This window comes from Hypanus sabinus, unplaced genomic scaffold (genome assembly GCF_030144855.1).
Source record: "Hypanus sabinus isolate sHypSab1 unplaced genomic scaffold, sHypSab1.hap1 scaffold_176, whole genome shotgun sequence".
NCBI lineage: Eukaryota > Metazoa > Chordata > Chondrichthyes > Myliobatiformes > Dasyatidae > Hypanus > Hypanus sabinus.
In genome coordinates, this window is record NW_026779845.1 from 441148 (window position 1) to 459210 (window position 18063).

At 44.9% G+C, this 18063-nt stretch overlaps 1 protein-coding gene across 1 annotated transcript; it reads left to right on the forward strand.

The window, feature by feature from the left end:
* Positions 1–10463: 10463 nt before the first annotated feature.
* On the forward strand, positions 10464–17769 carry LOC132387356 (zinc finger protein 235-like). Its single transcript, XM_059959727.1, has 2 exons — positions 10464–10484; positions 15677–17769. Exon 2 carries the CDS (start codon positions 16089–16091, stop codon positions 17064–17066), a length of 978 nt encoding a protein of 325 aa, XP_059815710.1. The 5' UTR covers positions 10464–10484; positions 15677–16088; the 3' UTR covers positions 17067–17769.
* Positions 17770–18063: the final 294 nt, after the last annotated feature.

Consider the following 18063-nt stretch of genomic DNA (forward strand, 5'->3'; position numbering starts at 1 on the left):
CTGTCTGTACGTTAGACAGCGTTCTAAAGTTTGGCGATGAGACTGACACTGCTGAGGTAAATCTTATTAAAGGCATTCGTGGCAGCATGATTTCCGTGCTGTTGTACAAGGTAACTTTACTGTCAGGGTTGGTTTCGGGACCTGTTGAGATCGGATTATGCTCCAGTTTACCGGTGGGAGATGTTACTTTGTTGTTAGGGAATGACCTGGCAGATGGTAAAGTTGTTCCTGCAGTGCTGTTGACAACTAAGTCAGCCACTGACGACCCACAAATGGATTTTAACATTTATCCTTCCTGCCCAGTAACTCGAAGTATTGCTAAAAAGTCTGCCGACGCAGACGGTTCTGTACAGAATGATTCTGATACCCATGATAGCCAAAATCGGGATTCCGGTTATGATGAGTTGTCAGGAACTTTTCTGCCTTCATTGTTTCAACAGGATTTAGGTAGTAGGTCTGATGAGAAAGATTTATCCCTGTCTAGGAAGGAGTTTATAGCAGAACAGATCTGAGACCCTGAGATTGAAGCTTTAAAAGAAACAGCTCTCTCAAATGATGAGATTAAGAAAGTGCCAGTAGGGTATTATGTCAAGGATGGAGTGTTAATGAGGAAGTGGAGGCCACCTGCTATACCAGCGAGTGAGGAATGGGCAATTGTTCACCAAGTTGTAGTTCCTAAGGTTTATAGGACTGAAATTTTAACTTTGGCCCACACTATACCCTTCCATCGACATTTTGGAGTGAATAAAACTAAACAGGATTATCAAAAAATGGCACTCGCCTAATTTGAGGAAAGATGTTGTGACCTTTCGCGGAACCTGTCACACTTGTCAACTTGTGGGTAAACCTAATCAGGTCACCCCAGTGGCTCCACTGTAGTCTAAACCTGCATTCTGTGAATCCTCTTCAAAATTTATAGTGGATTGTGCTGGCCCTTTGCCAAAGACTAAAGCTGGCTATCAGTATCTGCTAACTATTATGTGTACTACATCCTGATTCCCAGAGGCAATACCTCTCAGAAATATTAAAGCTAAAACTGTGGCAAAGGCTGTTACCAAATTTTTTACTTTTTCTGGTTTGCCTAAAGAAATCCAGTCTGAACAAGGAAGTAATTTTACATCTGGATTATTCCAGCAGGGAGTTTATGAACAGGGAACTAAACAAATTACATCATCTGCATACCATCCAGAATCACAAGGGGCTTTTGAAAGATTTCATTCTGCCCTCAAAACCATGATTAAGACATATTGTGTTGAAAATGGAAAAGACTGGAATGAAGGAATACATTTGCTTTTGTTTGCAGTAAGAGAGTCAGTACAGGAATCACTGGGATTTACTCCATTTGAGCTTGTATTTGGTTGTAGAGTGAGGGAACCTTTGACCTTGTTAAAGAACATAGGATTAATGGGGATGTACATGTTAAGTTGTTAGACTATGTTTTGAAGATCAAAGAAAACTACTCCACACCTGAGGTCTAGCGAGACAAAACTTAAAGATTTCTCAGAACAAAATGAAGTGTTGGTTTGATAGGAGGGCTTTGGAAAGAAAATACCAGTTGGGGGATAAGGTGCTTACCTTATGTTGAAGAATGTTGACAAATCCACCTCAGGCGAATCTCAATAGACCGTATGAAATGGTCTCTCAAATTAATGATCTGAATTGTGTTATTAAAACACCCGACCAGTGTAAACCAGCACAGGTTGTACACATAAATATGATACAGTCTTATTTTGACAAGCAGGCACCATCGGTGAGTGTTGTTGTCAAAACATATGAATCTGGTAACCCTGAGAATGAAACAATTGACTTGTCTGAGACTTTTTACAAGCCAAACATGGTCCCAGTTAGGCTAATGAACTCGGTTGTTCCAGAAAACATTGATGACAGGTTGGCACACCAGCAGCCAAAGCAACAACAATAGCTGAAGAAATTAATTCTGGAGTTTAAAAATGTATTTCCCGTTGTTCCCAAGCAACCCACGGTCGCAGTACATAACGTAGATAATGGTCAAGCCAAACCGCTTAAACAACACCCATATTGCATGAATGCAGAAAAGTGTAAATTGCCTGAGCAGGGAATTGAATATATACTGGAAAATGGTATTATTAGTCCTTTAGCAGCAGATTGCTCACCCTGTGTTATTGTGCTCAAACCTGATCATAGTGTTAGATTTTGCACTGATTATAGGAAGGTAAATGCAGTAACAAAAGCAGATGCCCATCCTGTCCCTAGGGTGGATGATTGCATCAATAAGGTTGGAAAAGCTAAATTTCTTACAAAGATTGATCTGTTGAAAAGGTATTGGTGTGTTCCATTGATGGACAGAGGTAGAGAAATTTCTGCATTTGTGACACCATCTGGTTTGTGTGAATACAATGTTTTACCTTTTGGAAGGAAAAATGCTCCAGGAACATTCCAGAGAATGAATGATCCTTTTGGAAGGAAAAATGCTCCAGGAACATTCCAGAGAATGAATGATCCTGTAATTCGAGGATTAGAACACACAGATCCCTATATTGATGACTTAGTTACAGGGAGTGGCACTTGGGAAGAGCATATCTCTGCAGTAGAAAAGCTGTTTGACAGGCTTTCCTAGGACAACCTTACAGTTAACTTGGCTAAGAGTGAATATGGCCATGCCACTGTGACCTGTCTTGGCTATGTTGTAGGTCTAAGCAAGTTGGCTCCTGTTCGGTCAAAAGTCCAGGCAATTTCACAAGTTCCTATTCTGTCTGCTGAGAAGGTTCTTACAAGGTTTCTGGGAATGGATGGATATTATCGTAAGTTCTGTAAGAACTTTGCTGCTATCGCTCTTCCTCTGACTAATCTCCTGAAGAAGGTTGAAAAGTTTGTTTGGACCGAGCCTTGTCAGGAGGCATTTGATTGATTGAAAGTTATTATTTGAATTTAGGCCAATCAATGTAGTGTTGTCATCACATTTAATTAGCAGATTGGAGCTGTAGGTGACAGCACAAGTCATGGGTGCACAGAAAGTAAAGGACAGGGCCAAAGAGACAACCCTGTGGGTTATGCGTCCTGAGGGTCAGGGAGACAGAGGAGATGGAGCCCACTCTTACCACCTGCCGGTGATCTGACAGGAAGTCCAGGATCCAGCTACACAAGGCAGGGTGAAGGTCTCTGAGCTTCTTGTCGATACTTCACGCCTTCGTATGGCTACTGCTCTGCCCATGACTGCAAGGAACTGCAGAGAACTTTGGAGCGCAGTGAACATCAGAGAAACAAGCCTCCACTCCATGGACTCTTCCTACATTCCCCTGCTTCGGGAAAGCAGGCCATGTACTCAAAGAACCTCATAACCTGGACAGTCTGGCTGCAAACCCACTCCCCCATCGTTGGTGGAGAGATACATAAGCCTTAAAGTGCGTAACACCAGGCTGAAGGACGGCTTCCTGTCTGTGGTTATAAGCCAAATGAATGGCAAAATGGACTCGACCTCACAATGTAACTCGACGTGACCGTGCACCATATGTCTATCTGCACTACACTTTCTCTGCAGCCATAATGCTTTGTTACAGTTACTGTTTTGTCATATATCAGCTCAATGTACTGTTGCAATGTATCGATCTGTGTGGATGGTACATCAGGCAAGATTTTCACTGTAGCTCAGTACTTGATAAGAATATACAAATTCCCCGTTTTAATTGTGTGGAAATATTAGATAGACTGAGCTTCTGCTCTGGAACTACAGAAGGAAACTGAACTGTTGTCATATCTGAGGAATGCAAATAAATAGAAAAGACTTCAATCTCGCATTACGACCTGCGGTAACTGGGATCAGGTGACTGGTGGTGGGTCACCCATATGAATATCAGAATCAGGTTTAATAGCACCGGCATATGTCATGAAATGCGTTGTCTCTGCGGCAGCAGTAGAACCTAATTCATAACCATAGATTTTAACAATTGTGATTTAATATAAGAATATAATTATTACATAGTTAAATTATATAAATAGTACAAAATGAAAAAAGATGTAATAAACTATTTTAGTTGTGTCGACTATTTGACTGACTGGGTTGTTGCTTTGGAAGTAGTGGAGAGAAGCTTAACTGAACTGTAGACATTTTTTGAGAAGCGCAGATAAATACAAAAGGCTAAATTCTCACATAAATGGGTCAGACACCCAGAAACATCGGCAGCACTTCAGCAGATAAAAACAGTGGAATGAAACATGCTGAAAATATTGCAGAAAAAAGCATATTGTCTACCACAATGAAAGGACGTGACAAATCCGGATCTCACTGCCTTGTCTGAACGGGCGAAAGATGAAGCTACACGGACACGTAGAGCAGTGACCCGCAGATGCTGCAGATCTACGGAACAACGTGAACAGGAGGCGGGATCACTTGACGGTGGAGGCGGTGACTCCAATTACCCACCACTCTGTGGAAAGAAGCAAACTTGCCGCTCACAACTGCTTCCAACTTAAATGTATTAGACATTTCAACCCCCAGGAAAAATATATCGTCTGTCTACTCTATCTATTCCTCTCGTAATCTTATAAACGTCCATCCAGTCTCACCCCAGCCTGCGCCGCGCTGGAGAAAACAACACAAGTTTGTCCAGCCTCTCGTTATAGCTCATGCCCTCTAATCCAGGCAGGGTCCTGGTAAACCTCTTCTGCGCCCTCTCCAAAGCCCCGTCATCCTTCCGAGAATGGGGGCGACCAGAACTGTATGAAACACTCCAGATGTGGTCTAACTAGTTTTATAAAACTGTGTTACGAACTGAGTCGTTTTAGAAACGAACCAGCAGCAACAGAGTTCACACTGGAGTCTGGTTTTGATGTCAAAACTACTCTTAGTATCTACTTATAACATAGTAAGTTAACGAAATAAAGGAAAGTATTATGTGTATATATGTGTAAATATAACCCCCAGATTATCGAGCCTGAGGGAACAAAGCTTAGAGTCTTGAGATGGTAAAGTAGGAAAGTTCAGTAATCCACGGAATAAATGATGGGAGAGAGATATTTGTAATCCAGGGTGAAACGTAGAGAAAAGGCCGTTACTTCAAAATAACCGTCGACGAAGTTCTTATCCGCTGAATCCGTCCACAGACGAGTTATCAGCGAAAGTGACCTGTCACAGGAATACCGTCTTCCAGGGTACCGTCTACCACACAACACACCCAGGCAAGGATTAACACAAGATATTTCACAATCCACTCCTATGGATTATACGAAGTGACAACCACACACATTCGTTGTGGTTCCGTGTACCGATGATCAACCCACTCTTGTGGGCATAGGAGAGTTCCAAGCATCTGCTGCGACTAACTGAAGCGATCAGCTTTCTCTCTCTCTCTCTCTCTCTCTCTCTCTCTCTCTCCCTCTCTCCCTCTCTCCCTCTCTCCCTCTCTCCCTCTCTCCCTCTCTCCCTCTCTCCCTCTCTCCCTCTCTCCCTCTCTCCCTCTCTCCCTCTCCCTCTCTCCCTCTCTCCCTCCCCCCCCCTCCGACTGCCTGTCTGCAGATCGCGCTCTCTCTCTCTCTTTCTCTCTCTCTCTCTCTCTCCCTCCCTCTCTCCCTCTCTCCCTCCCTCCCTCCCTCCCCCCCCCCCTCCGACTGCCTGTCTGCAGATCGCTCTCTCTCTCTCTCTCTCTCTTATGGTTCAGTCCTCAGTCAGCGCTGTCAGCCTGTGACTGACGTCATAGCCCCGCCTCCTCACGCCGGCGCTCTTAAAGAAACAGTCACAGTACGACCGCAGGCTCGTAACAGCCGCAACACAACTTTCCGACTTTTGAACTCAATTTTTCAACTGATAAAGACAACCACGCCATTTACCTTCTTAACCACCCGATCAATCTGTGCAGACTCTTTCAGGGAGCGATGAACTTGGAGTCTAAGATCCCTCTGATCATCGACACTGTTCAGGGTTTTGCATTTAACAGTGTACTGTCGCATACATTCGACCTACCGAGCTGCCAAGATGATCATCACTAATCAAATCTCACTGAGATTTCTCAGGTCCTGTTGAATTTATTGCCAAGTGCTCAAGTACGGGAAGGTACAGGGTCAGAGAAACACTGACTTGTAGCAGCATCACAGGCAAGTACATTCAGATAACACACGGAACACAAATTATACGATTCTCTGTCAGTAACAATCTAAATATCTTTTATGCCATCAACAATATATAAAATACATTGCGTCATGATCAATATTAAAATGTGCATTTTGTGTCAATAACAGACTTGGAAATGTTGAATTTGGTCCCTGTCTCCATTCCTCCTGTAATCCACAACCAGCTCCTGTGTTTTTGTCACAATGAGGGAGAGGTTGTTTTCTTGACACCACTGTGTCGGGTGATGATTTCTTCTCTGTCGGCTGCCTCGTTATTATTTGGGATTCGGTCGATCAATGTAGTGCCGTCAGCAAATTTAATTAGCAAATTGGAACCCGCCACTGAAGCCCCACAGTGCACTATGTACTGATTGCAAAGCTACGAAATTGCATGTGAATAGCCTCCCCTCCCCCAACTCCACTCTTTCTGCGTCACCGGCAGACTGGGACATCTCACATCTCGCTGCCTCCGCCAGGACGTTAACCTGTGAACAACTGTGGTCAGGGACTGATCTCTGGGGAACTCCAAACGCTACCTCCTTCCAATCTGAAAACGACCCACTCATCCAGCCACACACTACTGGCAGTTTATCGATCTCCAACGAAAAAGCCTAATCACCTACCCCCGATGTTCAATACCATTGCTGACTCTGAGTTTACCACCGTCAAATGCCGGGAGGGACATAATAATCAGAAAGTCTCTAGTCACAGCCGTGTAAATAAAATGTGATCTCAGTAGGTGTGTGGCGCATGCTCAGAATGCGAAGGAGACAGACAAACTGAGCCAAGTCACAGACTGATGAAGGGGAGGAATGATCCATTTTGATACAGAGAGGGAAGCAGAGAGTTTGATATTGTACCTGATGCCGGAACTGTGGCCAGTTAAAAGACGAAATCTTGTTGCTCTAAATTGCTTTGAGATGTGACAGTGTTTTAATCAGAAGACACCATGGAGACTAAAATTATTTCAGTTGAAATGTTGTCCTTCACCCTCTGATGTGCTTTGTAAGCTTTTAACAGTGTAGAAAAGGCAAAGGATTTGTCTGTGGGAATCACAAACACAACAACACGTTAGTTCTGCTGTATCTGTCAGTTCACCAGCGCTTGAAAGCCGCCGATTCTTGAATGTGGAGGCGGAGATGCTGGAGAAGACAGCGCCCCATTCGCGACAAGGAGAGCGCGAACACGTGTCCATGTCCGTGATCTGATTGGATACATCGCCATGATGTTATAGCAGTGTGACGTCATTCACTGGCTCTCATTTTGGAAGGGATTCAGTCGGCCATCGCAGATATACCAACAGCTTCGCACAGGGAAGGGGCCGTTCACCTGCTCCGTGTGTGCGAAGAGACTCATTCAGTTAACCCACCTTGTGATGCTCCGGTGAGTTCACAATAAATAGAGGCCACATTTCTGTCCGGAGTGAGCAAAGAGTTTTACTCAATCATCCCAGCTGCTGCAACACCAGCAACTTCACATCAGGGAGGAAGTTCAAATCAGCTCCATGTTAAATGTTTCACCATCACGGTGACTGAAGGCAGCTGCAGGTCCATGAGGGACTGTTACTGTCAGATTCTGCAGTTCTTGCGGCTGCTCATCGCACCCAGGACTGAACCCTGGTCACTGAGTATTGGAGGAGTCTGTTCTGCTGATGTTAGCCTTAAACTAGACTGGTGTTTAATATTGTGGATCTGTGAATGATAAATCAGTTTGTATCAAATCCCGTGTCTCGCTTGAGAGGCCACTCGGCCCAGCTGGTCCCTACCTATGTTTCTGTTCCATATCAGTATGTGAAGAATCCACCCCTGCTGTTCTCCTCTCACCCTCCCTGAGATGACAGGTTGCAACTAGTCACCACTCAGTGGGATAGGAGATTTCCCTTGAATTTCATAGAATCACAGAAATCTACAACATTTTACCGATGCTTTGGCCCACAATGTTGTACCGACCATTTAACTTGCTCTAGAAATTGGTTAGAATTACCCTACCACATAGCCACCTATTTTCCTAAGCTCCATGTACCTATCTGAGAGTCTCTTAAAAGACCCTATTGTATCCGCCTCCAACACCGTCGCTGGCAGTGCATTCCACACACACACCACTCTTTGCTTAAAAAACTTTGCTCTGATATCTCCTGTGTACCTACTTCCAAGCAGCTTAAACCTATTCGCCCTCGTGTTAGCCGTTTCTGCCCTGGGAAAAAGCCTCTGGCTATCCACACGACCAATGCCTCTCATCATCTTATACACCTGCATGAATTTCCTGCATGATTTTCTCCGGGCTGAACAAGACGATGAGCTCACTGTGGTTGTGACGTTGTTCAGGGCTCCGGACGAAGTTGGTTAAACTCCTTCTTCCCCGCTCTTTTCAACGTTTTGGGTCATTTTCACCAATTTTAAAGGACTATGCCTCAGACAGCTGGGTTGTTGCAATTGTTACATACCAGCAGCAATAGATCACTAACGGAGTCTGGTTTCGATGTTAAAACAATTATCTTTATTAGTATTGTGAAGGGGGCCTGAATTACCCCTATGAACTGTGTTTTTGAAAAGAGAGAGGGAGTTGTTCAATACCGAACACCTTGTTAGAGAGAGGGAGGGAGGGAGGGAGAGAGTGAGAGTAAGAGTGAGAGTGAAGAAGAGAGAGAGAGAGAGAGAGAGAGTGAGTGAGTGAGTGCTCGGAGATGGTGTTATGCTTTCTCTGCAAGCTTGTTTACACTTTTACAAGGACACTGTCAGCTTCTGTGTTCTCACAGAGAGAGAAGGGAGGAACTGTTTGATGGACAGCTGGGGCTCAGCACGGTGAGATAAGTAGGAGGTCCGCTGATAGACCTCCAGACACATGTTTTTGGACACTGAATGAGCTTTGTTGTGTCCACAGAAAAAGGTGGGCTTTGGAGGATCGATCAGGAGCATCGATCAGTGGCTCTCGCAGTGTGAAAAGACTGTGACCGGTGGGGAGTTATTCGTGTGTCCATCCCTCGCCTGGGTTAATAACTCCACCACAGAAGAACGGTCCCGTTTGTAGTGGTCACAGTCGGTGACTTCCAAAGGATTTCGGAGGACGAAGGGACTATCGACGGCGTCAGCTTACCTGAAGACTCAAAACTCTCCCTCTCTCTCTCTCCATCACTACTCGACTCAATCCCACGAACTGAACCGAACTTCACTCATCACCGTAAGACGGTATCCATTCACCCCGAGGCGTGAAGAAGCTTGGCTTTCCTATTTACACACACACACACACACACACACACACACACACACACACACAATCATTGCTAACCTGTTTGATATATCTGCATTTATATTGCTGTATAGCGTAGTTACTAATAAAGGGAATGTAGAGAGAAGGCAATTACGAAGAATTCCACACACATTCCACGCTGGGTAAACGAAATAACAGTCGCCAAAGATCTTATCCGTCGATTAGCTCCGAAATCCACTTAGAAATTACCACAGAACACCCCGATTCCAGGTAAGGGCCAACAAAAGTGATACCACAGGATACTCCAGCAAATCCACACATATGGATGATACGAAGTGACAGTCACACATCCGTTGTGCACTGCGTGCCGATGATGAGATCAACCGTACCTTTTGGGCATGGAAGAGTTGCAGCCTATAGCAGTCACACGCTGAAGTTCCAACAGCTTGTCTCCCTCTCCCTCTCCCGCTCCCGCTCCCTCAGGCTGCCGCAGCTTGTGTCTGACTTCAGAGCCCCGCCTCACTCAGGCACTTAAAGCGACACTCACAGTAAACGAACCTGCGGTCTCGTAACACAATGCACCTCTAAAGTCTGACAGCAGACTAGCGAGTGAAACTTCGATGGTGCAGAGTCAGAAACAAAAGAGTTGCCAGCCTGAATCAGGGGCTCCAGAGAGAAATGGGGTCCAGAGGAGGAGGACGAATAAGACCAGCAGGATGTGGTTAAAAGTGAAAGATTAGAAGCATTTGGAAACTGGTTGATCGAAAAAAAAGGTGGTTAATTGTGCACAACACAGGTGGAAATCAACAGATAAGGCAGAAATTTTGGAGAGTTATACGTAGAAAATGTTTTCTCAGTATTTCCAGCAACTGCAGAATCTCCTATGTTTTATATCTGCATTTTACTTTGGCATTAGATACACGTTGATATTGAGTATATTGCTTATGGGAGCCGCTTTCTGCGTTAAAACAGCTGCAGATTTTTTCTAGACCCAAGATAAAAAAAAAATGAGGTATGGATATTGAAATGGTGCTTGCAGAAATGTTTAATGGCACCGTGATTACCCATAGGGCAATTCGTTAAGAATTTCGCCGGCGCTGAAGCGCCGATGAAATGCGCAGGCGTCAGGCTGAGGACGTCCCTGAGTTTCACGCATGCGCGCAGTGCACAAAAGGCTTTGAAAATGTCGGTTGCCGGTAAGAGCGATTAATTGTGTTTTTATCTTAAATACCGACTTCAGGATAATTCCTCTGAATTTCGGACACCGTGGGCAGCAACCCCGGGACAGTCCTGCCCTCTTCCCTCTCTCTCAGCTCCACGATCCGTACACGGGCCCCGGGGAGCTTCCGGCTGATGCGGGAATGTGAACCGATGGATCTCTCAGTCAGAGCTGAGCTCCAGCTATCTAAATGCAAGGATTAGGTACTCGGAGAAAGGGAACAAAATCTTTTACATCAGCAGTTGAGAAAATCATCTTTGTTCTACCTCCAACACAAACAAGAGAAAATCTGCAGATGCTGGAATTCCAAGCAACACACACAAAATGTCGGAGGATCTCAGCATTAGTACTCTTTTCCGTAGATGCTGCCTGGCCTGCTGAGTTCCTCCAGTATTTTGTGTGTGTTGCTTCCTCTACCTTCTCTTGCTCTGGACTTTTCTACCGGTGAGAACATGTTTTGTACCATTCTCTCTGGGTACGTAATGATATCAAACACCTTTGCCCTGGGCAACAAGTAGCTTTCGCATCACAAATGTGCCAGACTCCAGGGAGACAGACTACTGCCCTTCCCTTCGTATTCATTGGGATTTCATTCACTGAGTTCACCACCGTCAGTCATTGGGGACGGGTTCAGGGGGAATATATATGTAGAACACAGAAACTAGTGATGCCTGTTTGCATTTTGGTGATGCAAAAGTTGCTGGAGAATTTGCAAGTGGGAAGAAGTGGAGTGATATTTGGAAATCTGACTTCTTAAAGTGTAATTTAGCAAGCAAACCACATATGGACAATGTGCAAAAGCATTGGTGAGAAACTCCTGCATTTCCTGTTACAGGCCTGCTACACAGGTTGTGTGAGAGTGCAGATGAACTCGATCAAACCCAGAGAAGATCAAAGTTCCTATTGACAGTGCTTTGCTAGCCGTGAAAATGAATACCTCTCTATATAAAATTCATTGTGCACATCTTGTCACTGGGTAAAAAATACACAGTACAAGATTTATCTGCACACTGGTTATTACAAATTAGAGGGTTAATCGAGGGAAGGAGGGGAGACCTGCAGTGTCCCTGATGCCCTCCCCTACAAGATGTGCATCCAGCTGCAACTTGTAACCCTGCACTTCAATCAGCTGCTTGAAATGGGTGAATTCCATATCATCCAGCAGTTGGAGGGGGTGATAGATATGACATGAAGAGAGGTGAGTTACACCCAAGGTGCAGGACACAGGAAACTGGGTGAGGGTCAGGAAGGGGAATGAGGTTAAATAGGCATCGCAGAGTACTCTTGTGGCCATTTCACACAACAACAAGTGGACCACTTCAGAAGCTGTGGGGGGAATTACCTGGCAGAGGAAAGTCAAAAGACTGATAGGGGATTTGTTAGTTAGAGGAACAGAACAAGAGGGGATGAATATCCTAGTGGTAAGAGTTGCTAGTGGTAGTGAGCAGGGGAGGGGGTGATGTGGTTAAAATAAGTTGTAGGGGGAATGGGAGCCAGAATGACAGAACAGATAGTGGAGAGGGTGAATTGAATTGACTATATTAGTTACATATTTCATAAACATGAGGAGTAGAAATATTTACCTTACATCATCTAAATGGGCAATGTGTAATTTATAGTAATTTATAATAGATAGTTTGTACATAGGACAGTCAATATAACATTGAAATGCAATTGTATCAGCATGAATTAATCAGTCTGATGGCCTGGTGGAAGATGATGTCCCAGAGCCTGTTGGTCCTTTTGCTGTGGTACCGTTTCCTGGATGGTAGCAGCAGGAACAGTTTGTGGTTCTGGTGAATTGGGCCTGTTTGTCCCTGGTATTCGTTGGGACCTTTTTACACACCTGTCTGTGTAAATGTACTGAATTGTGGAAAGTAGATTGTGCAATGTATAATTCCCTTGTTTATATTTAGAGACATTTTTTGGTGTATAAAATGATGAGGGGTATTGAGCGTGTGAGTGGCCAGAGGAGTGTTTTTTTCCCCAGGGTTGAAATGGTTAATGCCGCTTTTCCACACACCCATGGACCCTTTGTCCATCTCTTGAGTAAATAGAGATGGAAAAATATTTAAGATCTCCCCCATCTGCTTTGGTTCCACACATGGATTGCCATTCCGGTCTTCCAGAGGACCAACTTTGTGCCTTGCAATCCTTTTGCTCTTAATCTATCACTAGGATCCCTGAGGATTATCCTTCACCTTTTCTGTGACAGCAACCTCATGCCATCTTTTAGCCATCCTGATTGATTTCTTATGTGTTCTCTTGCATTTCTTATACTCCATAAGAAACTGACTGCCTATCCCTGACATGCAATTCCATTTTGTGCTTTACCAGGGTCTTGCAGGGATTGCAATCTCTTGAATTCCAAGTTTTCCTACAGTTTCTATCTTTACCTTTTATTCTGACATACCCGCTTACTACTTTCAAAATTTCACTTTGAAGGCCTCCCATTTACCAAGCACACCTTTGCCATAAAGCAGCCTGTCCCAGTCCACAGTTGCCAGATCATAGTGTTGATTCTAGGTGTTGATCCATGCCCTGAACACATCCACCTTTCCTACGCTGCTCCTTGTATTGAAATATACAGGGCTCAGCATATTCACTGCACCATGCTCAACTTTTTCATTCCAGACTTTGTCTGAGGCCTGAACAACATCTGTCTCCACAACCTCTCCAATACCCATTCTGTTATTCAGGCTCCCATTCCCCCTGCAACTTTAGTTTAACCCCTCCCCCCACCCCCAACCACTCCAACCTCCCAGCATTGAGCGCTATCACACCTTTGGCTTTCCTCTCCCAGACCAATAAAAAGGAGGTGCATACCAGGTACAGGCAGATAGGAACAAATGAGGTACTTATGAAATACAGGAAATTCAAGTGAACACTTATGGAAGAAATAAAGGCATGAGGTTTCCCCAGCAGACAAGGTCAAGGAGAATCCTCAGGGATTCTGCAGATATGTTAAGAGCAAAAAGATTGCAAGGGAAAAAAATTAATTCTCTGGAAGATCAGAATGGTAATCCATATGAAAGGATAACATAGACTTGGGGAGATTTTTTTTTGCATCCGTATTTACTCAAGAGATGTACACCGAGTCTATAGAAGTGAGGCAAAGCCGCATCAACTTCATGGACCCTGTACAGATTACAGAGGCCGAGGGGTTTGAGGCAAATTAGTGTGGATCAATCCCCAGGGCCTGACAAGTTGTTTACTAGGACCCTGCGGAAGACAAGTGCAGAAGTTATTGGTGCCTTAGCACAGATATTTAAATCATCCCTAGTGACAGGTGAGGTACTGGAGGATTAGAGGACAGACAATGTTGTTCTGCTGTTCAAGACAGGCTGTAAAAATGAACTAGGAAATTATACGTGGGTGGGCTTGACATCAGAACTGGGAAAGTTATTGGAATGTGGGTCCAGGAACCAGGTATATACTGTAAGTATTTGGATAGGTGTGGACTGATAAAGTATAGACAGCATGGCTCTCGCCAATCTTATAAGGCCTCTCGAGGAAGTTATCAGGGAAGTGGATGAAGGCAAGGCAGTGGATGTTGTCTACATGGACTTCAGCAAGGCACTTGACAAAGTCTCATATGGGAGGTTGATCAAGAAGGTTCAGTCACTCAGCATTCAAGATGAGACAGTAAATTGGATGAGACACTGTCTTTGGGAGAAGTCAGAGTGTGGTAGCAGATGGTTGCCTCTCTGACCGGAGGCCTGTGGCTAGTGGTTACCACAGGGATCAGTGCTGGAACTGTTGTTTGTCATCTATATCAGTAATCTGGATGATAGTGTGGTTAACTGAATCAGCAAATTTGTGGATGACAACAAGACTGGGGGTTCAGCGGAATGCAAGAAGACTATCATGGCTTGCAGTGTGATCTGGACCAGGTGGGAAAATGGTTTTAGAAATGGAAAATGGAATTTAATGCAGTCCAGTGTGAGTTGTTGCACTACCAAGGGAGATCTTTCAGAGTGAATGGTCGGGCACGGAGGAGTGTTGTAGAAGAAAGGGACCTGGGAATACAAGTCCTTAATTCACTGAAAGTGGTATCACAGGTAGATAGGGATGGAAAGAATGATTTCAGCCCATTGCCCTTCATGAACCAAAGTACTGATAACAATAGATGGATGTTCGGTTGACTTCTAGAAGACATTGGTGAGGCCTAATTTGGAGTATTGTGTACAGTTTTGGTCACCTACCTACAGGAAAGTTGTAAAAGAAGTTCAGAGATTTCAGAGAAAATTCACAAGGATGTTGCCATGTCTGGAGGATTTGGGTTAAAGAAAATATTGAACAAATCCGGACTTTATTCCTTGGAATGCAGATGATTGAGGGGAGATTTGATTGTGATAGAGAGGCACAGATAGTGTTAATGCAAGCTGGCTTGTTCCATGAAGATTGGGTGGGACAACAACCAGAGGCCATGGGTTCAGGGTGAAAGGTGAAATGTTAAGGGGAACATGAGGGGAAACTTCTTCACACAGACGGTCATCCGGCTGTGGAATGAGCAGCCAGCACAAGTGGTGCATGCGAGCTCGATTTCAACATTTAAGAGGTTTGTGTTGGTACCTGGATGGTAGAGGTGTGGGAGTGGGCTGATTAAATAGTTCAGCACAAACCAGATGGCCCAAAGGGCCTGTTTCCATGTTGAAATTTTCGATGATTGTGACAAGAACCTGAAATAATACAAAAATTCACTCTAACCCCTTTTGACAGCTGTGTGAACCAATCAGTCATTTCAGCAGGAATTTTTATGTGGCGTTAAAACTGTGGCACTTTAAGTTAATAATACATAAAAGAAGATCCCAGCTGCAAGTCAAGAAAAACTATTTGCGTGCGAGTGTTTCAGTTACTGAGGGGCCAGGAACCCATGCAGCTCAGTGGGAACAGGGAATAATACCAACGGAGATAGTCAAACTGAGCCAGGTCACAGATTGGAGACGGCAGAAATGCCCCATTCTGATAGAGACAGGAAGAGCATCAGAGAATTGATGGTCATTCCAGATACCAGCACTCTGCCCAGTCAGGAGATGATTTCTCTGTCCAGCTTGGGTAGAACCTCACTGTAACAGTGTGATACCAGATCAAGCCTTGGCAACTCAAGTAATCTCATCAGAAATGTTGTCCTACACCCATTGATGGAGTTTGTAAATCTTTTTACAGGTTAAAAATGAGAAGGAATTCGTCTTCAGGAAGCTCAAACACGGCACAACAGTTTTGTTGTCTCTGCCTAGGTATTTAAGAAGTGGAGCAAGGGATCCAATTGACCACCCTTCCTGCTCAGACTGTGGGGAGGGATCCTCTCGGTCATTTGACCAACTGGCACGCCTGTAATTTACACAGGAGAAAGGCCTTTCACCCGCTCAGACAGTGGGAATGGATTCACCCGGTCATCGCAACTGAAGGTACATCAGCAAGTTCACACTGGACAAGGCCATTCACCTGTTCTGTGTGTGAGAAGGGATTCAGTCGGTCTTCCCACCTGTGGACACACCAATCAGTTCACACCACACCGGGCAGAGGCTGGTCAACTGCTGAATTTCTGGGAAAAGGATTCACTCAGTCATCTGACCTGATGGCTCACCAGCGAGTTCACACTGGGGAGAAGCCATTCACCTGCTCAGAGTGCGGGAAAGGATTTACACAGTCATCTACCCTACTGGTACATCAGCGAGTTCACACTGGAGAGAAGCCGTTCACCTGCTCAGTCTGTGGGAAAGGATTCACTCAGTTAGCTACCCTACAGAGACACCAGCGAGTTCGCCCGGCGGAGAAGCCATTCACCTGTTCAGAATGTGGGAAGAGATTTACTCAGTCATCCCACCTACAGAGTCATCAGCGAGTTCACACTGGGGAGAAGCCGTTCACCTGCTCAGTCTGTGAGAAGGGATTCACTCTGTCATCTACCCTACAGAGACACCAGCGAGTTCACACTGGGGAGAAGCTGTTCACCTGCTCAGTCTGTGAGAAGGGATTCACTCAGTTAGCTACCCTACAGAGTCACCAGCGAGTTCACACTGGGGAGAAGCCGTTCACCTGTTCAGAATGTGGGAAGAGATTTAATCAGTCATCTAACCTACTGGTACACCAGCGAGTTCACACTGGGGAGAAGCCGTTCACCTGCTCAGAGTGTGGGAAAGGATTTACACAGTCATCTGCCCTACTGGTACATCAGCGAGTTCACACTGGGGAGAAGCCGTTCACCTGTTCAGTCTGTGAGAAGGGATTCACTCAGTTAGCTACCCTACTGAAACACCAGCGAGTTCACACTGGGGAGAAGCCGTTCACCTGCTCAGTCTGTGGGAAGGGATTCTCTGACTCTTCCACCCTTCTGATTCATCAGCGAGTTCACACTGGGGAGAGGCCGTTCAGCTGCTCCGAATGTGGGAAGGGATTCACTCAGTCATCCCACCTACGGAGTCACCAGCGAGTTCACTCCGAGGCGAAGCCATTCACCTGCTCAATTTGTGGAAAGGGATTCACTCAGTCATCTACCCTGCTGGTACATCAGCAAGTTCACACTGGGGAGAAGCCGTTCACCTGCTCAGTCTGAGGGAAGGGATTCACTCAGACATTCACCCTACAGAGACATCAACGAGTTCACACTAGAGAAAGGCCATTCACCTGCTGAGAATGTGGGAAAGGATTCACTCAGTCATCCCACCTACTGGCACACCATCAGTTCACAATGGGGAGTGGCCATTGTTATGAATCTCTAGGTTTTGTTTGCTGTGGAGAGAGAGAGAGAGAGAGAGAGAGATTAAGAAGGCAAATGTGTCTGACTTGCAGCTTGTTTACATCGCGTGCAGCTTGTTTAGTTTTAACCGAGGACACAGACACTCAGAGACAGATAGAGACAAAGGAGGAAAAATGGAAGAATTGAAACCAGGGAACTAGTGGCCAAGGGTCATTGTTTGGAACCTTCCTTCGCCCACAAGGGTGGACAAATTATCGATTCACCATACATCGAATGTGTGGTTGTCACCTCATTTGATCCATAGCAGAGGATCTGATTTGGGGTATCCTGTGGAGACCACTTATGTGTTAACCCTTGCCTGGCTGTGGTGTGGTAGTTCACTTGAAGATGATACCCCTTATGACAAGTCACTTCGGGTGATAATTAGTATGTGGATTTGGAAGGATGACAGATAAAATCTACAGCGACTGTTGGTCTCGTTTTACCACCATGGAACCTGTGGAATATGACATAATGGCCTTCTCTCAACATTTACCCTGGATTACAATATATCTCTCTCTCATCACTTATTCTGTAGTTGAACTGAACTTTCATACTTTACCATCTCAAGACTCCAAGCCTTGTTTCCCCCGAACTCAATAGTTTGGGAGTTTTATTTCTACAGATTTATACACATAACACTCATGAGGAAATCTGTAGATGCTGGAAATTCAAACAACACACACAAAATGCTGGTGGAACCCAGCAAGCGAGGCAGTATCTATAAGGAGAAGAAATGTCGATGTTTCAGGCTGAGACCCTTCGTCAGGATTAACTGAAAGGAAAGATACAAAGAGATTTGAAAGTAGTGGGG

Coding starts and splice junctions, on each gene's coding strand:
- LOC132387356 (XM_059959727.1), top strand. CDS start 16,089: ATGGCTCACCAGCGAGTTCACACTGGGGAGAAGCCATTCACCTGCTCA.